We start from the raw sequence: 26,704 nt of genomic DNA on the forward strand, positions 1-26,704 counted from the left end.
TTGGCTAATAGCATAACTAAACCACGAGTGCTTCATCCGAAGATGTAACTTTTATAAATTTAATGAAATAAGTCATTGATAAATTTTTTAATAATTAATTTATTAATCAATAAATATTTAATCGATTAATTGATTAATCAATAAATTAAAAATAGCCTTTACAGACAAATCACTTGGTCACTGCCATGTCCAAATATCAGCTTCCTGGCTCAAAAGGTGCCCGAGATATTGGGCAGATGAGAAAGAAAATAAATAAATAATAATCGTTAAACATTAAATAATTAATCAATTGCCTAATAGAACACATAAAACACCAACATTTCATGTGAATCTGTAACTAAAAATTTTTTTTTTTAGTCATTAATCGAAAAATTAAACAACTAATTAATTAAATAATTAATCAATAAATCAAAAATAAACTTTACAGCCAAATCACTTGGTCATTGGCATGTCCAAATATCAGCTTCCTAACTCAAAAGGTGCCTGAGATAATGGCCAGAAGAGAAAGGAAATGTATAAGTACTTAATTAATCGCTAATAATTAAATAGCTAATCAATTAATTGATTAATCAATAAATCAAAAATATATTTTACAGCAGAATCACTTGGTCATTCGCATGTCCAAATATCAGCTTCCTAACTTCCTAAAAATGGCCTCTAAAGGTGGTTTTTTTGTTTTTATTTTTTTTACTCAAAAGGTGCCTGAGATAATGGCCAGAAGAGAAAGGAAATGTATAAGTACTTAATTAATCGCTAATAATTAAATAGCTAATCAATTAATTGATTAATCAATAAATCAAAAATATATTTTACAGCCAAATCACTTGGTCATTCGCATGTCCAAATATCAGCTTCCTAGCTCAAAAGGTGCCTGAGATAATGCCCAGAAGAGAAAGGAAATGTATCAGTACTTAAGTAATCGCGAATAATTAAATAACTCATCAATTAATTGATTTATCAAAAAACAAAAAATACAGTTTTTGACAAAGGACTTGCTCACTACTGTGCCGAAATTTCAGCATCCGAGCTCAAAGGAGGGCTGAGATATCGCCTGGACAAACAAACAAACAAAGAAAGCAAGAAAACAACCAGAGTGAAAACTGAGTACTCCCTTTCAGCGTGCGTCATTGCCGAACCCCCTTCGGTGCCCGGCAATGACATTATGCAGCGCCTGGCGATGACATAGGAAAGGTGCAGTGTACAACAACCAGAGTGAAAACTGAGTACTCCTTTTCAGCGTGCGTCATTGCCGAGCCCCTTCAGTGCCCGGCAATGACGTTATGCAGCGCCTGAAGATGGCATAGGAAAGGTGCGTTGTACAACAAACAAACAACCAGAGTGAAAACTGAGTACTTCCTTTCAGCATGCGTCATTGCCGAGCCCCCTTCGGTGCCCGGCAATGACGTTATGCAGCGCCTGGAGATGGCATAGGAAAGGTGCGGTGTACAACAAAGAAACAAAGAAACAAACAACCAGTGTGAAAACTGAGTACACCCTTTCAGTGTGCGTCATTGCCGAGCCCCCTCCGGTGCCCGGCAATGACGTTATGCAGCGCCTGGAGATGGAATGGGAAAGGAGCGGTGTACAATAAACAAGCCAAGTGAAAGCAGAGTGCTCAATTTCAGCGCTAATCATCGCAGGGCCCCATTCGGTGCCTGGCGATGACGTCATGCAGCGCCTGGAGATGGAATAGGAAAGGAGCGGTGTACAACAAAAACACAGTTGTTGTCAACTCGTGGACATGACATTTTCAAAGTGGAGTCATTTTATTTATATATATATATATATATATATATTTTCTTTTTTACAGTTCTTCCATGAGCTTTAGATCCTGGTAGAAAAGACACAGTTATTGAGTGATGTGTGGAGTAAAGTGGAATCTGTATCTGTGTCGTGAAAAAAGATCGCAGTCTGGCGATGCCTATTTCTATTGTGTAGGGTTATTGTGGAAAAGCAAAATGACATAATGTACAAGATTATCATACTCACAGTGGGGAGGGAGAGAACAGGCACACACAAAAACAAGGAGTTGTGTGAATAAATGGGAAAAAATGGAACAGGAAGCATGGAAGCAAGAGGAGTGGGTGTGTGAAGGGTTAATGGATGCAGAAAAGATCACCACTTGAGAATAGCGTGGGAATGGCCAGTCTGAGGCTGTTCAAAAAGCATGACAAACGAACAAAGAAATGGAGATGAGCAACAAACATGGATTTTGAAATTCTAACGAAGAATTGATTAAGGTAAGAATGCATGCACCTCTGCAGGGGCTGGGGAGAGGGAGACCTGATGTTCGTGTGTATGATCAGAGAGAAACTGACCCTTTGCCTTCGGGTGGGAGAGACCGGTGATGTTTAGAGTTTCCATAAGATTCAAAGAGAGGTATGCGAAGCTGGAGCAACAGCCACGAGGGGAAGAAGAGACTTCATCAGCAGACAAATGCTTGGAAGGTCATGAGAAGTTTGGATTTTCAAAGGTAGGACAGACAGGGCAGAGGGACAGAGACAGATAGATGGAGAGATCTAGTCTTTCCAATGGACCTAGTTTGCAGGTAATTTGGAAGACGCACGCTTGGAAATGGGACATTGACAAGTTATCGCTGATAATCAGATTGGAAGAAGCCAGAGAACCCAGAAAATAGGAATGTTGGATAGTTGATCATTCCAGAGAGAGAGAGAGAGAGAGAGAGAGTACGAATGTAAGACTTGCTGAGATGAAATTACATGTTCTAAGAGGAATGCAGAGGCCGATATTTTCCAGGGTACAGAAGGGGTTAATGGAGACATAGGTTGTGGAGGAGATAGATCTTGACTAAAACAGTGGCACCTCTGCTGCGATAAAGAACAGAGGCCTGTCAAAATCGAACGAAGAATAGCCAGAAAGAGACAGAAGAGGCTTCAGAGACATCGTTACGAAAGGGATGTTTCAGTTAAGCAAAGCCCAAGGCAGTGGCAGCAATCTCTGGGGAAATAAAACCGAGTCCTCTAATGCTTGAGGCATTGTTTGCATACATTATACCTTTTAGAAACAACAAATATCAAAGCGTGGAGGTTATTTGTTGAAGTTATTTTTGTTTTCTCGCAGCACCAATGCTTGGAAAGTCGGAGGCTGTCATGTCTTCATCACATGTTCACAACAAGTGCTGATATATTGTAAAGAATACACGAACTTTTTTGTAATATTTATTAGGTCTGTCAAGCTTTACTTATTTTGGCAAACTATACTTTATTTATTCAAACAATGAGGTGGAAGCTTATTTTGGCTAAAGTATAAGTGAGGAGCACGCAAAATAATACCACAACAATGTGAGCGACATATTTAGAGAGTTCAGTAGATCCCAGGAGGGGGGGGGGGGGGGGGATATTTAAAGACAGGGGTATGTACAAACATCGTCCTCATGGATGTAGTGCCGACAAACAAGATGGCACATGGTAGAGAGCATGCCGAACTCCGCCAGGCTGAACAGTTCACATTCTGTATCCCACTGATAGGCCGGAACTAAACCACAATCGAATTAGCTTGTTATTGTTGCCTAACCAACTCATCCACCTAGTTTTGTCATAACTTGGCCGTAACTTTTGAGATATCGCGCTATATATTGTCAATGGCCCCAATTCTCAATGGTGAAGAATCACTTGGAAATTTTTTTTAAAAAGATTGTATCCAAAAAAAGGATTGCCACACAGATAACCGGTCCACCAAGTTTCATACAATTTCATCCGTCCATAACTTTTTGAGATATACTGCTATATATCCAATGGTCTTATCTCTCAATGGTGAAGAATCACCCATAAATTAAAGCAGCTGGATCTGGATCGTCACCAAAGTATTTCTGCCTCGTCACACCCAACCTCTCCACAAAATTTCGTCTGAATCCGTCCACAACATTTTCAGATATCCTGTTCACAGACAGACATACAAACAAACAAGAAGACGTCATGCGGAGCACGATACTTGCAAAATCCACCCCCCCCCCACCCCAAAAAAGTTTTCCATTGATACAGCAAATTGCCCATTTCATGACGATTAAAATTTACGATCTTGATCAAAGATCAAAGTTCAATTTTCAAGTCAATCGGATGAAAATTGAGGATTTTAAAAACTTGGCCTATGTTGACCTTTTAACCTATGTTGCCCTCAAAAAGAGTGGGTGGTTGAATTCAGTGACCAGATATGTAAATCCTCTTAGAATTTCAAGTCAATCAAATGAAAATTTGTGATTTTAGAAATTCGGCCTATGTTGACCTTTTGGCCTATGTTTACCTAAAATATAATTTGTGGTTGAATTCAGTGACCAGATATGCAAGTCCTCTTCAAATTTCAAGTCAATTGGATGAAAATTTAGGATTTTAGAAATTTGGCCTATGTTGACCTTTTGACCTTTCGACCCCAAAAACAATAAGCTTCTTGCTTTTGACCAACTCTACCATTTGGTGAAGTTTCGTGAAGATCGGTTGAAAATTGTGACCTGTAGGCCGGTGACAGACAAACAGACAGACAGAGAGACAGACAGAACCACAAACGCAACCGACCAATATACTTGAAAAATCTTCGATTTTGCAAGTACAAACAAAAACAGGGGTGAAAACATAAGCTCGGCCCACCTTCGGTGGCACAGGTAATAATCATAACTGGAATGTTTCAAGCTCTAGTTTCAAATTAGACTGACTAGCTTATTGAATAGTTAATGCAAACTTGGTAGATTTGAAAGTTCATGCCAACATCAGTGTATTCATGTGCTACAGAAGAATACTGTTCACCGTGTAGCACACACCTGGACTCCTCGCCTGTACCTACAGCTGCCCGTTCACAAGTGCAGGCAGCTTATTCCCACCAAGATTTCCTGCTCAGTGAAATTTTGATTCAGCATCCAATCTTATTACTTTATATCCTTGTTGCTTTGTTGATGTACAGTGGCCTGCAGAAGTATTCACCCCCTACCAATAATGCCACATTCAGATGAATTTCGATTTGTGGAAAAAAAAATTTTTCCAAATGAATTTTTTTATTCATAACTGAAGAGTCCAAACTAAACACTGTTGAAATTGAAGGTTACATGCCAGGAATACCTGCAAAAGACTTGTACGAATCAAAATTCACTTGTTGCAAAGGTATTCAGCCCCTTAGGCCAGCACTTGACTGGAAGCACCTTTTGCAGCAATGACTATGATGAGTTTTTGTGGGTAGATTTCTACCAGCTTTGTACAGTGAGATGGTGAAATATTTGCCCATTCGTCATGTGAAAATTGCTCTAGTTCTGCCAAGTTTGATGGACTGCAATATTCAAGTGTCGCCATAACGTTCAATTGGGTTCAAGTCAGGACTTTGACTGGGCAACTCAATAACTTATTCAGCCACTCCAGTGTAGCTTAAGCCTCATGCTTTGGATCATTGTCCTGCTGAATTGTGAATCTCCTACCTCGTTTTAGATTAATGGCCGACTCAAGCAGGTTTATTTTTTAAATCTAAGATTAACATGTACTTTGCACCACCCATTTGTCCCTTCTATCCCGACAATCTTGCCAGTCTCTGCTGATGAAAAGCTACCCCATAGCATGATGCTGCCACCACCATGCTTGACAGTAGGGATGGTGTTGACGGGGTGAAGTGCAGTGTTTGGCACGCACCAGACATAACACTTTAAATTTAGACCAAAACGTTCCATTTGTGTCTCGTCTTACCACAAAACATCTTCAAAACCTCCTCCACGTGCCTGCAGTATCATTAAAACGCTTTTTCGCAAACTCCATATGAGCATTTTGTGACTTAAATGTGTCCCCATCCATTTCTCAGAGGTGCATGGACTGATTTTCTTCAAACTTGGCGCAAAGACAACACATGAGTATTCAAATGCAGAAGATTTTGCTTTGTCATTGTCAATGTCATGTCCACGACATTTTATGCCTTTTCCTTCTGGTTGTTTACTATAAATAGATACATGTGAAAAGGCACTGAAATAGTATTTTTTGTAAGGGGAGGGTGGGTAGTTTAGCACTAACAGAAACTACTCTCCCCCTGCCCCACCACCTTCCATGCTCACCCTCTCATGGTTGTATTGGTCTCCAATTGGCTAATCACTTTCACGTGCAAACTAAAAATGATTCCACAAATCCGTGGAGACAACTGCACATCAAAATATTATTGCAAACAAAATGTAATGCAAACAAAGCAACAAATCAGCTTCTGGTGCCTAAAAAGCAAGATTATGCAAATTATATGAAATTGCTTTTCATGCAACTGCAACTGGCCCATCTAGATATCAAGGATTGAAAATGGGAGCAAAAAGGAGTGACAGGGTGCCTGTTTAGCAGCTACATCAAAGTACATTGGTCATGATGCTGGGTATAAAGGTTAAATCCCTTACTCGAGTTGTTTATTTGTCCTCTATCTACTGATGGAAGGTAATGTATGTAAAAGTACAATGAAATCTCTCAAAGTCCTTTTCCTGATTGCGATACATATCCAAGCTCTTATGTGAACCTTAGTCTCTATACAACCAAACAAATAATAATGCAATGGCTGCTTCATACATATGTATGCATGGACAATGGGAAGCCAGGAGTATAAATTGAAAAAAAAAAAATCAAATATGAATTTTAATTGATCATCATGAGAAAATATGGGGTGGGAACTTGATGTTGAATCTGGAAAAAAATGGCATCTGGGATGATGACACTTACTTGAAGATGCAGGGGCAGGTGTGATAACTGGCTTGGGTTCTTGATATACATAGTGCGTGCTTGCCATTTCTCGCTTGGACACCAAAGCAACAATTTCCTGCTCCACAACCCTTCGTACCGTGCACAGCTGTTGACCCATTCTGGAAAAGACAGGAAAAGAAAAATCAATTTTTTCACGAATAACTTCCTGCACTACGATTAGTTGATTCACAATCCATAGTTGAATGTAGTTCGAACAATTGCACTGCTCCGAGGCGTCACATTAGTGAAATAGGCATACAAAGAAAATGAGGGAGAGGGAGAGGGAGAGGGAGAGGGAGAGGGAGAGAGGGAGAGGGAGAGGGAGAGAGAGAGAGAGAGGGGGGAGAGGGAGGGAGAGAGAGAGGGAGAGAGAGAGGGCGGAGAGGGAGAGAGGCGGAGAGGGAGAGAGGCAGAGAGAGAGAGAGAGGGAGAGAGGGAGAGGGGGGAGAGGGAGAGGGAGAGGGAGAGAGAGAGGGAGAGAGAGAGGGAGAGAGAGAGGGCAGAGAGGGAGAGAGAGAGGGCAGAGAGGGAGAGAGAGAGGGCGGAGAGGGAGAGAGGCAGAGAGAGAGAGAGGGAGAGAGGGAGAGGGGGGAGAGAGGGAGAGGGGGGGAGAGGGAGAGGGAGAGAGGGAGAGAGAGAGAGAGAGAGAGAGAGAGAGGGGGAGAGAGGGAGAGAGAGAGAGAGAGAGAGAGAGAGAGAGAGAGAGACTTTGATTTTTATGTGCTTTTATTATAAAAGTATCAAAACACACCTGGAAGAACACCGTAAAATTTTTACAAGAAAAAGAAAGTTGTACAAGCAAAAAGGATGTATATACATGTATATGTGGACATTGAGCGTAAGTATAATTTACAAAAACAAACTCAACACCTCATCTGTAAACCAATCGTCGTTCACACTGCCGAAACATATCCGGGCCGACACTATGCCATTAAAGCAAAAGAGAACATTTTCATCTCTGCCACTCAATTTGATCTTCCTAGTTTTATATATTGCGAGTTTAGCAATTCCGCACAGAAGATTCAAGAAAGGGACCGCTGTCTTGCTCTTGGTGCTCCTTTCAATGCCATACACAAAAATTGCAACAGAAAAAACAAACTTAAATTTATAAAAGAACTGTTGGAGGAAGCAAAAAAGGGGTACCAATCTCTTACATTTCACGAAAGCATGGGTCACATTTTCAGCCTCTTCACAAAAAGGACAAACATTCAGTACAGCAGGATCAAACTTATTAAGTAAGTGTTTCGTGACCAGGGCCTGATGAACTAGTCTCCAATTTAAGTCTCCGGTTCGACCTAAAGTTGGAGACCTATACATCTCTTTCCACACTGGAGATAGGAACGAACTAGCCGGAATGATCTCATCCCACCGATTTTTTAAAGGTTTTGTGAAACCCGGTATAAGCACCTCTTGGCATATCCCATAAATAACTTTTTTTCCCATCACATGGAACACACCGCAACCATCTGACTTTGAGAAGACACACTGTTGTTTTTTTGAGGTGACTTGGAGCTCGGGGAAATAGAGACGAGAGTCCACCACTTCATCTGCCCCAGTCCACCTGATATTTAATTCCCTGAAAGTTTTAATCACAACTCTCAAAACTTTGTCCACCATTCTAGATGACCGAACCCCCACTTTTGATGTGAGAGAACCGGTGGATAACCATCCATTTATGGAAGGCTTCATCAGGTCTCGCACTCTGATTATTCCATTACAGGTGAAGCAATGCATAAATGACCTGGAGGTTGAAATTTCAGGGAATAAAGGATTCAGGACCAATGGCTCATGCATATATTTTTTTGCATCGTAGGACACCTCTAATCGTTGTATTCCAAGGACTTGCCAGGCATTCAGAAGGCTCTGATGAAACTCGGGGAGCAGAGTCGTGTTGACATGCTGCAGGTCCATGAGGAAGAGCTCTCGGTCATACTTCAACCCATCTGCTTCCTGCAGCCAAGCGTTTGTGAGAGGCCGCCACGGGACACACTCACCATACAATAAACGCTTTATCGTCAACATGCGGAAAGCCATTATCCGACTCGGAACATGTATCAAGCTTTGGCCACCTGCATTTCGGGGTCTGCACACCGTGTCTGGTCCAAGCCAATGGTGGCCTCCCCAGAAAAACTGAGTTAGAACCCTCTGAATGCCTGTGACCAAGTATCTCGGAGGTTGGAGGGGGATAACTTTATGCCAAATAAAAGGAACCACCAGGTTATTTATTATTGTCACCCTTGCCTTAAGCGATAGAAGGTTGTGCAACCGTTTCCATCTAGCCAGTTTCTGCTTAATTCTTTCCAAGAAACCCTCCCAATTTTTTTGTTCATATGCTTGGACTCCGAGAAATAACCCTAAATATTTAAACCCCTCTTTGTTCCACTGCATTCCTCCTGGTAACACAGGCAGAGCTGAGGAAGGTGGACTGGGGCCCACCCATAAGGCAACACTTTTGTTCCAATTTACTTTTGCCGTGGAGGCGAGCTCAAACTGGGACAGACATCGAAAGACCTCACCCACATCATTTTGGCTGGAAACAGCAACACAAATGTCATCCGCATAAGCTGAAGTAACCATTTTGTGTTTTTTTGTTAAGGAGACTCCTTCCACTGAGTTTCGGAGCAAAGCTAGTAAAGGTTCGACCGAGAGACTGTATAGCATTCCTGAAAGCGGGCAGCCCTGACGGATGCCTCGCTGAAAGGGAAAAGGGCAACATAAGCTGTTGTTTACCTTCAACAGACAAGATGCATTTTCATACAACAACTTAACATAGGAAACAAAATTTTGTCCAAAACCAGCTCTCCTTAGTACAGCAAACAAAAAAGAATGGTCAACACTGTCAAAAGCTTTTTCTTGATCTAAAAGAACCAAACCAAAACCATGAGATGTAGTACGACCGAGACCGATCAAGTCTCTCACCAAAAAAATGTTATCGTAAATAGAACGCTCAGGAACACAATAAGACTGATCAATATCAATCAAAAGGGGGATGACTTCCTTTAGACGTATCGCGAGCGCCTTCGACAATATTTTATAGTCCGTATTTAGGAGTGACACAGGCCGCCAATTTGTGACGTCTTGCAAGTTCCCTTTTTTTGGAAGGAGACACAAAACTGACCTCCGGCAACTTAGTGGCAATTCACCTTGTTCAAGGCTATCATGAAAGATGTCAAGTAGAGTAGGGCCTAGGATGTCCCAAAAGGTCTTGTAAAATTCAACTGGGAGGCCGTCAAGTCCAGGGGCTTTCCCATCTTGAATTCCTTTAAGAGCAACAGTAAGTTCTCCGAGAGAGATGCCAGGCTCCAGTTGTTGTTGCTGGTCTTCAGACAGAGATGGGAGCAGTTCAAACATCCCGTTTCTGTTTTCCTGGTTCACAGTTCTCAAGGCAAACAGCTTTGAATAAAAGTTTCGTAATTCATCCTTGATGTCACTTTGAGAAGACAGAAGCGCACCGGCAGAAGAGCGCAAAGCGTGAATTTGTTGAGGGATCTTGGCTGTCTTTTCCAAGTTGAAAAAGTCTTTGTTTGGTTTGTCAAGTAGGATATTGTCCATTCGCAGTCGGACAAAAGCACCAGATGCACGCTCTCTCACCATTTCAGCCAATAGTGTTCTTTTCTCTGACAACTGCTGGACATTTTCGTTGGACATTCCAGATTTCTGCTCACAATAAAGTATATCGTTTTTTAAGGCAGTTATCACACCGAGTGTGTTACAGGTATTATAACGACAGTATTGCTGGCAAAAACACTTAATTTGGGATTTTGTGCAATCCCACCATTGCCTTAAATTTAGGAAGGAAAACTTTTGCATTTCACATTCCTTCCATACCATTCTGAATGCTTCTTTGAAATGCTCACTTTGTAAAAGTTTGACATTGAAAGTCCAATATGCACTTCTACACACGTGATGAGGTAAGCCACATACAACAACAACCATGTGATGATCAGAAAAACCAGACGGCCTTATATAAGAATTCTTGACAAGATTTACCTTATCATGGTTAACATAAAATCTATCCAAACGAGCCATTGTCAAAAGATTTCTTGCGGCACAAACCCACGTGTACTGCCGGATGTTAGGGTTCTGTACCCGCCACACATCCACAAGTTGAAATTTTTTAATGAGCTGTGCCAAAGGCCTTGCACTCGGTGGATGAGGCTCAGGAGTGTTTCTGTCAAGTTGTGGGTTGAGGGTACAGTTGTAGTCTCCCCCCAAGCAAACCAACATGGACAGGTCAATAGTGCTTAAAAAACCTGCTAACTTGTGAAGAAAAGCACTTCTTGCAGAGTTAGCACTAGGGCAGTATACATTAGTCGTGCAAATCTTTTGGTTACCGCTGACAAACTCCACAGATAGTAAATGGCCCTTGCAAATTTCTCTACATCTGATCTCCGACGGCTGGAGTCTAGGATGTATGACTACTGCAACACCAGCCTTGGCATCAACGAAAGCACTGGAGAAAAAGTGACAACCTTTAAAGATATTACGCCACTCAACCTCAGAAGACTGATTTGCATGCGTCTCTTGTAACATCAGCACATCAATTTTTTCATTCTGAAACATTTGAAACACCTGGAGGCGACGCACACAACTGCGACCACCGTTGATGTTTAAGGATGCTACTTTTATCTCCATTCTGTTAACTATTCATACAGTTCCTTGCCCGCTCGAGTTACACATTTTCTTAGCCTCTGGAATTGAGGTTCTGACATGTTAACCTGATAAGGTTCACGAATCATGTTCTTTGCAGTCAAAATAAAATCATGCAGATTCGGAAAGTAGTCTTTGATTTTTACATTTCTTTTCCTGAACGTTTCTTCAAGGAACTTGATAACATTTTCTTGAGAAACCATGGTGATGGTATTGTCATCACCCGCCTCACTCTCTTGAGCACTTAAAGCACTAAAGAGTGGAGTAGAAGAGGTTTCATCAGAATCAAGTGCTTCATCTTGATCTGCACCTTTTCCTTCTATTTGTTGAACACTTAGTTTTGGAAACAGCAATTCTACAGGGTCAAGAACCTCCGCACTCTTTGCAGACCCTTCCAGATTTACCATATCCTCTGTGGCTATAAGTATGTCCCCCAACTCATCATCCCTTTCATTTTTATCTGTCAGGGCAGGGTTAAAGTTATCCTCACAGTCGTAAGGACTTTCCCCTTTATCTATTTTTTTCCTCACTAGCAAATCCAGCTGCTAACTCGTCTGAGCGAGTTTGGTTATCAGGACAAGGACTTACCACATCCTGAGATGATCGACTATTTTCCGGGTCATACTCAATCTCAGCAAGTGGTGCAAGCGAATCTTCCTCACGTACATACACCTCTGGTACCATCGCCATTACCGCCAAGGAGTTTCCGGTGTAGGCCTCACCCTGGAGGTCCTGTGAGCCTGACACGATCTGAATCTTATTTTGTTTTTCTTCGGAATCACAGGATTCATCACTTGAACGCTTCTGACCTTTTTTCCTGGTGTCCGTACAGTGGACGAAATGGGAGAGGGTTCAACCACTTTCATTCCCACCTTAAATGGAGGAGCGGGGTTAGTCACCTCACGTTCTAGATCTATCGCTTCCGCCCCCCACCCCCCCGGTCGGGGTGGTCGGGTCTGGCGCTTCGCTCAGCGCAGTCGGTGCGGTGGGTGGATTAACCGCTCGATCCGCCTCCTCCCCTTCATTGTGCGGTGAAGAGGAGTCACTCCTCACCAATCCTCCGCGTTCCTGCGGTGTAACCGCATTGGGACAGGCACTCCTCACATGCCCGTAAGCCCCACACTCGAAACACGTCATAGCCTCCGAGGAGGCATACATTTTGTATTCAAAGCCGTTGATTTTCACACTCAACACGACATTGAGCGTTTTTACATTTGCAGGCAGTATCATGTACACCACTCTCTTGAAGGACATGACATGTTTGAATCGATCGCAAACATTTCGCATCGGCACCATCGAAATCCTCGATACGACCTTACCGAACTTGTTTAATTGTTCACGTAAATCCTCATTTCTAATAAATGGCGGGATATTACTGATGTTAATCTTTACCGTCGGGGCTTGTAAAGCGAACACAGAGAGGAACGTGTTCGGCTCAATGAACAAGCCTTGTTCAACTACACTCGCTACCATGTGCTCCTCGGACAAAAATACGACGAATTTCTTATTCATACGAGAGGCAGCGCGAATACTGTGTGCACCAACGATGTTTCCAATGGCGGAAAGCACATCGTTAATTTCCACCTCGTTGGGAGGAACACAAGCTAGCCCGTGTTTACGAGTTAGCGATTCGTACGTATCAATGCGGAAACGTTCGCCCGCCATTCTAACTCGACCAAAGACAAGTTAGTAACCGAGAACTGAGAAAACCCAATGTTTGTCGAACACCAACAAACAGATCAAATTCCCACCCCCCCTTGTCCGAACCGGACAAGAAGGTATCAAACCTAAATAATCGAGCTAAAGTAAATAATAAACGTGCGTTATAAGCACAAAAAATGGCTTACAAAGCGCCGTCAAAGCCAGTAGGCCGCACCCAACAAGGGCCCGCTCTCAATCCTCTCTCTCTCGAAGACAAGGGTGCAGAACGGATGAAAGCACAATGCCGAAGCACACAGGATGGACAGGGAGAGGGAGGGGGGGCAGGGGAGGGAGGGGAGGGAGGGGGGGCAGGGGAGGGAGGGGGGGCAGGGGAGGAGGGGGGGAAACGCAACCGGCTCACCAAAGCACAGAGCAGTTGCTCACAGCCGCCATGACGCCACACACAAAGCACCGACAGGTGGCGACAGAGAGAGAGAGAGAGGGAGTGGGAGAGAGGGAGTGGAGAGAGAGAGAGAGAGAGAGAGAGAGAGAGAGAGAGGGAGAGAGAGAGAGAGAGAGAGAGGGAGAGGGAGTGGGAGAGAGATTTGTATTTAATTAAAGTTCATAAGTTGCATATTGTACTCAAGCGAATTAACGACTTTTCCAGGAAGGTCTCCTCTGTTTTTAACTTTTAATAACCTGTGATCAATTGCACATAACTGGTAATGTTGTAACTTTAATCTAATTCTGTTCATACCACATAGAGAGAGCTTCATCATCACAAGTCCTCTTCTCATTCTTCCTTAAATGGTGCGGATTTTTATTGATGTACGTCCCAAATCAAGCATGGTGGCAGCTTAACAGTTAAGGCACCTGGCTTAAGATCTTAAGGTCCTGAGGTCAAGACCCTGTGGTGCCATAAACAACACCAGGTGGGTAACAGTATACTGGGGAGAAATGAGTAATTTGAGTATACTGTGTCGGAGGGAGAGAGGGAGAAGGAAGGCTTTTTATCGAGTAGCAAAACCCCTTTCATATAAATCGTTGTAAGCGCATTTATTTCCCGATAAGCAAAACAAACGTCAAAGTGTTCGTTTTCACTGCAATGTTCCATGATGATCATTAAGGTTCCATCCCACACTTCTGGATGCTGAGGACAGGATATAAAAACAACACACACACTTTGACGGAGGTGTGTGTGTGTGTGTGTGTGTATGTGTGTGTATGTGTGTGTGTGTGTGTGTGTGTGTGTGTGTGTGTGTGTGTGTGTGTGTGTGTGATGAATGTTTTGTAGAGTTCTACTCGAGCTTTCCGATGTGGAATGTGATACACCAAAATGATCTCCATGACCACCTGAGTCGATAAGGCGAATTAACGACAAATAATCCGGAAGAATTGCCATGTTTCTCAACGCACGCCATGTTAAGGTGTATAGAGCAGTTTAACAGGTCCTTCCATGGCACTCTAATTACAAAATAAATAACAAAAACAATGATAACATTGTTACAAAGCATTTACTAATTCATACTAATAATACAAACAATAATATCAGCTTCATCACTTGGCAATAATAATAACGGACGTGTAATCCCCCTGTCCCCCACCCTGGCCCGCTAATGCTCAAGCACAACAGCAGGCAGGTACATTACAAGACTGGCAACTATACGGGATGCCTCTTCACTGTCGGTGTACCCTCCAACGCAACTTGGGGGCCAAATCTCCCCCATTCTTCCCTGCTGCCTGGATTAATCAGGGTAGCGAGGTCACGGTCAGAGTGCCGATCGGTCCCTATGGACCCCTATCCCTCATCCTTCCTCAACGGTTTAGTCGACAGTCCAGAACCGTCGTCCTGGACTTTTCATTGTTCAAAGTTTTGACTTTTTCAACATATTTCAACATACAGCTATTTGATGTTCATTTCAACTATATTGATAGATAAAGGTAAGTTTTGAGAGGGCCTTTCACTCACTCACCACAGGCAGGTTGGTGGTCTTTCTGTCTTCTACCGACTCCTCTCCGGCCTTGCTCCCCCATCTCTCTCTGGGCTCTGTCCCCCAAATATTCCTATTTGTCAAATATTCCTCTGTCCCCCAAATCACCACCTCACCACAAACTGCTCCTATCCCTCTTATCGGTGTCTCTTCTCTCTTTCTCCAACTCTGTCATGGCCCTGACTTTGTGAAGGGGGGAGGGGGGGAGGGAGAGAGGGGGCGGAGACTAAACCATCCTGGGGGGGTGGTGGGGGGGGGGGGGTTCGGATTTCTGGGTCGTTCCCGGGAGATTGATCTGCTCTCTCCGTGCCGTGGGATTGTTAGAGAGAATTCCCCGGGGCTATGAAACAACAACAATAAATACAAGGCCGAGAAGACCAATGGAAATTTGGTCCAATGGATCAACTGGCCCACTGGTTATACAAAAGGCAGAAAATGCAGGAAAACAAAACAGAATGGGATTGATCATTAAACTTTTATCCAAAAATTAAGACAAAGGACTTTTCATTGTTCAAAGTTTTCTTTTGAATATGCACAAAACCAAAACAATATGAGCCTATGGATGGTTCAGTTAGCACAGAGTCACGTGTTCAACTTACAGTCACTATCTTACACACCTCTCTCACCTCCGTCACCATCATCAGATCCTTCATTAGGTCATCAGTCTCCACCGACAGTCCTATGTTTACCATTCACCACCTACCACCGACTATATTTCCTCCTACTACGCTTCTCCCGCACACACTCCAAAAAATATCATTTCGCTTGTCATTAAACATTTCAAACTACAGCAAATACATTTCCTATGTGAAAAGGTCAAAATAATATCAGGGGACAGACAGTGGTGCATCATGTTTTGTTATGAATGACAAAACTTTGTAGAAGGACAGGAAACCACTGCCAGTGTCACCCATGGCATGTCGGTAAAAAGGACATACATCAAGCAGGCCAACTGTGGTTTCGCCAAACTGACGCTTTCCACCAACCTGCATAGTCATCAATTATATTTATATGTCCTTCAGAAAGCACCTTTATCAGTATAACTACGTTAAGGGATAATTTGCCACAACCTACCATTCCCCCAACCCGATTAACCAGCCGCCATCACAGTCAATCAGCAATTAAGGATCATCTCAGGTGCAGCTCCATACCCCCATCAGGGACTTCCAGCGAATAAAAAATATGCCGAGGAAGCAAATAAATATCAGAATTAAAATTATAGGTTCTGTTTTCAAAGGAAAGCATTGAATTTTTGTGTGCAAACAGTCGAGGCTCGTTAAGCAACAAAGCATGGACATTGTCAGGCTATCAAAAGGAAGACGAAGAGGAGGGAAGCAAGCAGAATGGAATCATCAAACAGGAGTAAATATATATATAAAATAAAAAGAGTTGGAAAAAAACAAGGTTGTTCAGGGTTACATATGGGTTGCCATAATGTAATGATCGGATACGACTTTGAAAGGATAGAAGCACAACAATGAAAATTTGCACAACAAAAGGCAATTGCACGAGCAAGAGAAGGTGGAATTAAAGGAATGGGGGAAAGGCTGGATTCTGCAAGTTGAACAAAACACAGGTTGCAGTGCATGAGGTGCTGTGAAGCATTGGCATAAGAGCGATTCACACATACTGTATATTCAAAGCCAAATCTGAAACATTTTGCTCGAATCTCAACTAAAACTGAGTTCAAAGTTTCATACAAAGTGGATGCAGCACAAATTGACGAAGCAATCGACAAAGCAGAGCATGTTAAACGAATGTGCCAGAAGTAGGCCCGACCTTGTGTCGAGGGCCTTCAAGACCTTGTTCCGAGGTTGCTGCTCAAAGGCGCCCGCAGCAGGGTTACCAGCACATGGCAGCAACATGGCGCTCAGTACTAGCGACGTGATGCCACGGATCGCTAAGATGGTGAGCTTTGTGCGCTCCACTTGCTCCTGTCAAGCAAACACAATAAGCATAAGCTCGGCCTTGGCAGGAGCCAAGACAAGCCATACAAGCCAAGACAGAATGAAAAGTAAGCTTAGACAAGCAGAAAAATCAAGAAAATGATTTCATTTACCTCGAGAGTAAAGATTTTTTCGGAAGTGTTTTTCCATCACAAATAAAATATTTTGTACGCAAGAATGCGGGCTCATGCAAGAATTAAATGACAGAGGACACCCAGCTTAATGGATCAAAGGGAACAAGGAGACACACACATGGAACACACACACAACACACACACAACACATGGAACATCAGTGGATATGCGGAAGAAATAATGCAGAAGGGCAGGGGTGGTGGATGATGGAGAGGAGATTAACAATAGTAGAAGAGAGTTGTGGTGTATGGGTATGGTAGAAAGCATTAGGTGAAAATTAGGCAGTATCTTGAAGAATGGAGGAAGGGGAATGAGAAAACAGACACAGATTGTCTGTTTCACAAATGAGAGAGTAGAGAGATATATAATAGAGGTGAGTCTTCAGCTTAGACTTGGGGAGGCTAATCAGGTGTGAGATTTTATAAGAATGCGTGTGACCTGGCCATTCTCCAGGACAGACGTTATGAGAGAGTAGGAAGGAGGTCTTAAGTGGGTTGAAATAAAACTGAGAGTCCACAAACCTGTTCTCAGTGAGTGAGAAGCAGACCATAGAACTTGGCCTCCTGTTGAAATGTGCTCATAACGTGAAAAGTCTTGGTTTCCATTGCCTCCCGTGAAGCAAGATGGGAAGCGATTGCAACTGCACCAGCTCAGAATTGGGAACCGTAATCCTTGATGCCGTAGATGAGGGCGTTATACACTGCAATAACCTCTGAAAGTTTCAAAATGGATGGCTTTCTGGAGAATACTGAAGCACCAACGTGCATTCAAACTCAGTTTGGTGATGTGATCCATCCAAGATAAGTTGTGAGATTATGAAGCTTCAGATCTCCAGGGACTCCAGTTCTTCCAGGGTTGGCCACGAGAAGTAGACTTAAAGGTTAAATTTAATCTCTTTATTGTTCAAGATAGAGGGTCATACTGTCATGGTGAATGGTGAACCATGCATTGCAATACACAACCAGCATGCACAAAATGACAAAAAAAAACGTTGAAAAAAAGTTGTGAGGGGTGAAAAGATAAAATGACCTTTTCTAATGGATGTATGAGGCTTGCTACCATTACCACAGATTTTAAACGGCACACTTTGCTTGCTCATTTTGACATCACTGCCCCACACCAACCCCAGACAGTAATCATTCAGAGGCAAACCGAGAGAGCAGAAGAGGCAAAGAGACAGGCAAAGAGAGAGAGAAGCAAAGATAGAGAGAGAGGCATAGAGAGAGAGAGGTAGAGAAAGAGGCAGAGAGAAAGAGAGAGGCAGAGAGAGAGAGAGGCAGAGAGAGCGAGGGAGAGAGAGAGAGGCAGAGGATGAGAGAGAGAGGGAGAGGAAGAGGGAGGGAGAGAGAGAGAGAGAGGCAGAGTATGAGAGAGAGGGAGAGGAAGATGGAGAGAGAGAGATGCAGAGGCAGAGAGAGAGAGGCAGAGAGAGAGGCAGAGGATGAGAGAGAGAGGCAGAGAGAGAGAGAGAGAGAGGCCGAGGGAGAGAGAGGCAGAGAGAGAGAGAGAGAGAGGCCGAGGGAGAGAGAGAGAGAGAGAGAGGCAGAGGGAGAGAGGGGGGGGGGGGGGGAGAGAGAGAGAGAGAGAGAGAGAGAGAGGCATATAAAGAGAGTGTGTGTGTGTGTGTGTGTGTGTGTGTGTGTGTGTGTATGTATGTATGTATGTGTGCGTGCGTGCGTGCATGCGTGCGTGTGTGTGTGTCAGCATGGCATCCCTCAATGCCCCGCATACTCTTGTGTGGCATTTTTAATGGTCAGTCTATGACAAACTCCAGGAACTCTTAATTTTATCATCTGATCAACAGGCATTTGCTCATGGTGAATGATGAAAGGCAGCACCAAAAAGTCTTCCTTTTTTAGTAATCCACTTAGCGACTGCCTTTGGCAGCATAAGTCAAAATGGCAGGTCAAAAAATGAAAGGTAGAGAGATTGCTTACCTCAGTAACTTCTCCAACATCCTGTTCTGGAGAAAAAGGCTGTAGTACCAGAACCCCCAATAAGGTTGCCCAGGACTCCTCAAATTGAGTACGTGACGTCCAACCTGCACATAAACCATATTGGAAGTCATATTGTTTGGCATTAAGGAGTTTTCAAATCAACACTACTCGTGCACAGACAATATAAAAGTTCCCAGGAGGTTTCAAATCAAGGTTACCCGTGCACAGACAATATAAAAGTTCCCAGGAGGTTTCAAATCAAGGTTACTCGTGCACAGACAATATAAAAGTTCCCAGGAGGTTTCAAATCAAGGTTACCCGTGCACAAACAATAGAAAGTTCCCAGGAGGTTTCAAATCAAGATTACTCGAGCAGAAACAATAGAAAGGTTCCCAGGAGGTTTCAAATCAAGATTACTCGAGCAGAAACAATAGAAAGGCTCACAGGAGGTTTCAAATCAAGGTTACTCATGCACAGACAATAGAAAGGTTCCCAGGAGGTTTCAAATCAACATTACTCGAGCAGAAACAATATAAAGGTTCCCAGGAGGTTTCAAATCAAGGTTACTCGAGCAGAAACAATAGAAAGGCTCACAGGAGGTTTCAAATCAAGGTTACTCATGCACAGACAATAGAAAGGTTCCCAGGAGGTTTCAAATCAACATTACTCGAGCAGAAACAATAGAAAGGTTCACAGGAGGTTTCAAATCAAGATTACTCGAGCAGAAACAATAGAAAGGTTCCCAGGAGGTTTCAAATCAAGGTTACTCATGCACAGACAATAGAAAGGTTCCCAGGAGGTTTCAAATCAACATTACTCGAGCAGAAACAATATAAAGGTTCCCAGGAGGTTTCAAATCAAGGTTACTCGAGCAGAAACAATAGAAAGGTTCCCAGGAGGTTTCAAATCAAGGTTACTCGTGCACAAACAATAGAAAGGTTCCCAGGAGGTTTCAAATCAAGGTTACTCGTGCACAAACAATAGAAAGGTTCCCAGGAGATTTCAAATCAACATTACTCGAGCAGAAACAATAGAAAGGGTCCCAGGAGGTTTCAAATCAACATTACTCGAGCAGAAACAATAGAAAGGTTCCCAGGACGTTTCAAATCAAGATTACTCGTGCACCAACAATAGAAAGGTTCCCATGAGGTTTCAAATCAAGGTTACTCGTGCACAGACAATATAAAAGTTCCCAGGAGGTTTCAAATCAACACTACTCGTGCACAGACAATATAAAAGTTCCCAGGAGGTTTCAAATCAAGGTTACCCGTGCACAGACAATACAAAAGTTCCCAGGAGGTTTCAAATCAAGGTTACTCGTGCACAGACAATATAAAAGTTCCCAGGAGGTTTCAAATCAAGGTTACCCGTGCACAAACAATAGAAAGGTTCCCAGGAGGTTTCAAATCAAGATCACTCGAGCAGAAACAATAGAAAGGTTCCCAGGAGGTTTCAAATCAAGGTTACTCGTGCACAAACAATAGAAAGGTTCCCAGGAGGTTTCAAATCAAGATTACTCGAGCAGAAACAATAGAAAGGTTCCCAGGAGGTTTCAAATCAAGGTTACTCGTGCACAAACAATAGAAAGGCTCACAGGAGGTTTCAAATCAAGGTTACTCGTGCACAAACAATAGAAAGGCTCACAGGAAGTTTCAAATCAAGGTTACTCATGCACAGACAATAGAAAGGTTCCCAGGAGGTTTCAAATCAACATTACTCGAGCAGAAACAATATAAAGGTTCCCAGGAGGTTTCAAATCAAGGTTACTCGTGCACAAACAATAGAAAGGTTCCCAGGAGGTTTCAAATCAAGGTTACTCGTGCACAAACAATAGAAAGGTTCCCAGGAGGTTTCAAATCAAGGTTACTCGTGCACAAACAATAGAAAGGGTCCCAGGAGGTTTCAAATCAACATTACTCGAGCAGAAACAATAGAAAGGTTCCCAGGACGTTTCAAATCAAGATTACTCGTGCACAAACAATAGAAAGGTTCCCATGAGGTTTCAAATCAAGATTACTCATGCACAAACAATAGAAAGGTTCCCAGGAGGTTTCAAATCAAGGTTACTCATGCACAAACAATAGAAAGGTTCACAGGAGGTTTCCCATCAAGATTACTCATGCACAAACAATAGAAAGGTTCACAGGAGGTTTCAAATTAAGGTTACTCGTGCACAAACAATAGAAAGGTTCCCGTGAGGTTTCAAATCAAGATTACTCATGCACAAACAATAGAAAGGTTCCCAGGAGGTTTCAAATCAAGGTTACTCGTGCACAAACAATAGAAAGTTTTACAGGAGGTTTCAAATCAAGGTTACTCGTGCACAAACAATAGAAAGGTTCCCAGGAGGTTTCAAATCAACGTTACTCGAGCAGAAACAATAGAAAGGTTCCCAGGAGGTTTCAAATCAAGGTTACTCGTGCACAAACAATATAAAGGTTCCCAGGAGGTTTCAAATCAAGATTACTTGTGCACAAACAATAGAAAGGTTCACAGGAGGTTTCAAATCAAAGTTACTCATGCACAAACAATAGAAAGGATCCCAGGAGGTTTCAAATCAACATTAATCGAGTAGAAACAATAGAAAGGTTCCCAGGAGGTTTCAAATCAAGATTACTCGTGCACAAACAATAGAAAGGTTCACAGGAGGTTTCAAATCAAGGTTATTTGTGCACAGACAAAAGAAAGGTTCCCAGGAGGTTTCACATCAAGATTACTCATGCACAAACAATAGAAAGGTTCACAGGAGGTTTCAAATCAAGGTTACTCGTGCACAAACAAAAGAAAGGTTCACAGGAGGTTTCAAATCAAGATTACTCGTGCACAAACAATAGAAAGGTTCCCAGGAGGTTTCAAATCAAGGTTACTCGTGCACAAACAATAGAAAGGTTTACAGGAGGTTTCAAATCAAGGTTAGTCGTGCACAAAAAATAGAAAGGTTCCCAGGAGGTTTCAAATCAAGATTACTCGTGCACAAACAATAGAAAGGTTCCCAGGAGGTTTCAAATCAACATTACTCGAGCAGAAACAATAGAAAGGTTCCCAGGACGTTTCAAATCAAGATTGCTCGTGCACAAACAATAGAAAGGTTCCCATGAGGTTTCAAATCAAGGTTACTCGTGCACAGACAATATAAAGGCTCCCAGGAGGTTTCAAATCAAGATTACTCCTGCACAGACAATAGAAAGGTTCCCCTGAGGTTTCAAATCAAGGTTACTCGTGCACAGACAATATAAAGGCTCCCAGGAGGTTTCAAATCAAGATTACTCCTGCACAGATAATAGAAAGGTTCCCATGAGGTTTAAAATCAAGGCTACTCGTGCACAGACAATAGAAAGGTTCCCAGGAGGTTTCAAATCAAGGTTACTCGAGCACAGATAATATAAAGGTTCCCAGGAGGTTTCAAATCAAGGTTACTCGTGCAGACAATAGAAAGGTTCCCAAGAGGTTTCAAATCAAGGTTACTCGTGCACAGACAATAGAAAGGTTCCCAGGAGGTTTAAAATCAAGGTTACTCGTGCAGACAATAGAAAGGTTCCCAAGAGGTTTCAAATCAAGGTTACTCGAGCACAGACAATAGAAAGGTTCCCAGGAGGTTTCAAATCAAGGTTACTCGTGCACAGACAATAGAAAGGTTCCCAGGAGGTTTCAAATCAAGGTTACTCGTGCACAGACAATAGAAAGGTTCACAGGAGGTTTAAAATCAAGGTTACTCATGCAGACAATAGAAAGGTTCCCAAGAGGTTTCAAATCAAGGTTACTTGTGCACAGACAATAGAAAGGTTCCCAGGAGGTTTAAAATCAAGGTTACTTGTACACAGACAATATAAAGGTTCCCAGGAGGTTTGAAATCAAGGTTACTAGTGTACAGACAATATAAAGATTCCCAGGAGGTTTAAAATCAAGGTTACTCGTGCACAGACAATATAAAGATTCCCAGGAGGTTTCAAATCAAGGTTACTCGTGTACGGACAATAGAAAGGTTCCCAGGAGGTTTAAAATCAAGATTACTCGTGTACAGACAATATAAAGGTTCCTAGGAGGTTTCAAATCAAGATTACTCGTGTACAGACAATATAAAGGTTCCCTGGAGGTTTAAAATCAAGGTTACTCGTGCACAGACAATATAAAGATTCCAAGGAGGTTGCAAATCAAGATTACTCATGCACAGACAATAGAAAGGTTCCCAAGTGGTTTAAAATCAAGGTTACTCGTACACAGACAATATTGTTGCGGTTTTAGAACCCACACTTTTGTAAATAAATAATCACTTGTAAATATGACATTAAAGGTTAAAGGTAGCACCCTTTGTTAGGCCACAGCAACACGTAGGCCACCTTAGAAATTCCAGTTATTTCAGTATTATGTGTTTTAGTTAAGGCCGTGTTTCCAATCGTTGAATCTGCGTTGCATCAATCAAATAAGGAGTAGGTCCCATTTCATTTCGTCCATTTTGCGACCTCCCTCTCCAAGCGCCGCCGTTACGCGCCTTGCCAGCAGTGTTCGCTGCCTTAGCGCTCGCTCAAGCGCCGCCATTAACCATGCTGTCGGCCCGAGGAAAAAGGAGGCGGAACGCCAAGAACAAGGTGTGGCCTGTCATCCAGCCGTCAAAGGCATGGCCGGTAAGCCCCCGCCAGCCCAGGGCTGATGTAATATCACAGGCGGGTGTGGCTTTATGAGGCGCGGAGTGATCTTGGCTCGCCTAATATATGCACGAACAAAAAGCCCTTTGACGAGACTGGTGAGAGAGCACGCATTGTAACGGACTCTAGGGCTTGGTTGGACTTGTTGGAGGCGCGCGCATTACAACAGAGGATTCACTCGCTGGCGCTGATAACGAACTTGAGAGGGAGTGCGTTTGGCACGCTGGTGCAGTTATTACGTACGCTGAAGGACACCAGCCCCCCCACTATATGTCTGGTCCGCTCGTGTCCAACGATATGCGGAGCTGCCTGCCGGGTTTCACTCGCGGAACCGGAGCCTGGACGGAGTCGACTGGAGCCTGGACCATCTACCTGGACCTTCCACCCTACCAGCTACAATCCCCGTGTGAGTGTGTATGTTTGTCTGGGGTCATAAGTTAAGACTGTTTTTAAGACTGCCATGTGTCCTGCTTCTTCTTCTTCCTGTACATCCTTTTGTTTCCTCTTTCTTTCTGTATATTTGTAAATAAATTACCTTGTTCTTTCTTGGTTTTCCCTAATCCGATCGCATCCGTCCTTTCTTCCATTGGGTAAGCGTGGCACGATCGGAACCGCTCAGAATCGGGTTTAGTCATTGTTAACGGCTCGGATTGCCAACCGCTCGGCATTTTACATCTTATCCGTGGTTCAAGCGGGAGTTATTTCCCTGCTTTACGGTCGGGTTAGTCAGTAGGTATTTAGGACTACCTTGACCAATGACCCTAGCTAATACCGACCGGAAGGAGCGTTATAACTTCCCAGGACTCGGGCTGGCCAGCTAAAAGGACAAGGGGATTAACCCCCCCTTGATAAGGGGAGCGCCGACCCCCGAGATCCGTAACAATATAAAGGTTCGCATCAGGTTTAAAATCAAGGTTACTTGTACACAGACAATATAAAGGTTCATATATCTGTTGCTATGGTTTCATATTGGGGACAACATTGTGAGAATTGTTACGTGCTCCTCCCCAAACCCCGGTCACGGTGTACCTCCGAGCCCGGAGAGGAGTCATGGCAGAAATGTGTTATTATGTGTGTCAAAGATCAATGGTGAAACCACACCAATTGTTACCAACAAACAAGTATTGTATTAAGGTCACACAAGAATAACAGTACAATAACAATATTAATCAATTATACAACCAATATATCATTCCTATGATGGTACCATCAGTTTCGTACAATATAACTCACTGTGCTCCAAGTGAGCAAAAATAACATTCCCAATGTCTCTGTCCCAGCTTCAAACCAAAGTCGATCCACGCTCCGTGATCGTCAGAATGATGTTGTATCGAGACCAGAATCCCGTTCGGTTGACAGTCACACTGTCAAAGATAGGCAAAGGTATCCTCAAGAGGTGACAGGGAAATCACACCTTTGGGTATGGACGTTCAATGGCTCACAAACGGCGAACCGCAAATTAACCTGCGGGTATGGACATTCAACGGCTCACAGACGGCGAACCGCAAATTCCCACTCAAAATCCACATTACACACACACACCAGATTAACGTCTGGATGGTTGTGAAAAGGGTTGAAGCGAGGTGAAGAGCCTAGAGCGATGCAAAATCGGTCGCGAGGCAAAATGGCCAACCGGCCCGTTCTTCGAGACGTAACGGCAATCCAATGATTCTCTTCGGAATCAACCGCAAAACCTGTCACGCAGGTTTATCTGTCACAGCGATGATAACTCTGTCGCAGGAATCCCTTCCCAGGAAACCCCAAAGTTCACTCGTGACCCTCGTTCGCCAGCGTTTGCTCAAGTCCTCAAAGCAGCACGGCTCCTTGTCCACCTCACTCGCTCCGCCTCTTTTTCCTCCTCCTCTTCCTCTTCTTCGTCCGGTTCCCGATCCAGTTTCCGGTTTCTTTTAAAACACTAACTTTTTTTTACCTTTTGAAAACATTAATCTCCAATTCACTTAACAATAATAGTACATGGAACCAAAAATGTTTACAGTGGATGAGAACCACAACAACGGAAGTGACGAATCCGTAACAGAATGAACATCAACTCAACATTTGTGATCGTGGGTGTTTTGTCAATGCCGAGGCGAGTTCATACATGTATCTTAACCACTCATGCCTCGTCTTTATTTGGGCCCTTTTCATTGCTCAGAGTAACTACAACATTTAAACTTCGTTCCTTCATTTAATGACCTCCTTTATTATGCGTGACACAAGCTAACAGGGACAGGCTATTTGGCCCATGATGATTCTGTTGTTGCCCAAATCCTCATTCTGGGGAATCCGAGTTTGTTTGTTTTTACTAGTATTTAATTAAATACAAGTGAGCAAGAAGCAGATATAAAATGGTAAATGCTGCTTCTTTGCTTGAGGCTCATCATGTATGAGGAGGAGGAACTTTCTCTTCAATTGCCCCAGGAAGTTAAATCACTGCCCCTACAAACAGCGGCTGTGCTTGGTGAAGACCGCTGTTAGATGAAGTATTTATATATGTACCCGTGTGCGAGAATGTGTTGCATTCCTCCATGAGTCTTAGACCCTTTAGTGTAAAACGTCCACATAATATTATGCTGAACCTGATATCCCAATTTACCTATTTTACATATGTATGTAGTGTGTGTGTGTGTGTGTGTGTGTATGTGTATGCATATATATATATATATAATTTATATATATATATATATATATATATATATATAATTTATATTTATATATTTATATATATATATATATGTATATATATATATATATATATATATATATATATATATATATATATATATATGTATATATATATATATATATATATATATATATATATATATATATATATATATATATATATATATATATATATGTATATATATATATATATATATATATATATATATATAGTCATGATATTTGCATAAATTTGCATGATACTTCTTTTTGCAAAATATGCCCGAGAATCTTTCATATGTACCGAAGTGAAGATGATCCAGCATTTGAATGAATTTATTACCTCCGCCACCAAAGGTGGATGGAGGTTATGTTTTCACCCCTGTCTGTTTGTCTGTCT

The 26,704-nt window shown here is 42.6% G+C and overlaps 1 protein-coding gene across 1 annotated transcript in view; it reads right to left on the reverse strand.

The window, feature by feature from the left end:
• Positions 1–26,704, reverse strand: part of HTT (huntingtin) — a 778,980-nt gene that overhangs the window by 133,470 nt on the left and 618,806 nt on the right. Inside the window, exons 54-56 of the mRNA XM_078772674.1 lie at positions 18,998–19,101; positions 16,760–16,914; positions 6,678–6,817 (exon numbers count right to left, since the gene is read on the reverse strand). Coding sequence (XP_078628800.1) covers positions 6,678–6,817; positions 16,760–16,914; positions 18,998–19,101 — 399 coding nt within the window. The remainder of the gene's footprint in view (positions 1–6,677; positions 6,818–16,759; positions 16,915–18,997; positions 19,102–26,704) is intronic.

Source organism: Myxine glutinosa, chromosome 2 (genome assembly GCF_964187855.1).
Source record: "Myxine glutinosa chromosome 2, kmMyxGlut1.1, whole genome shotgun sequence".
NCBI lineage: Eukaryota > Metazoa > Chordata > Myxini > Myxiniformes > Myxinidae > Myxine > Myxine glutinosa.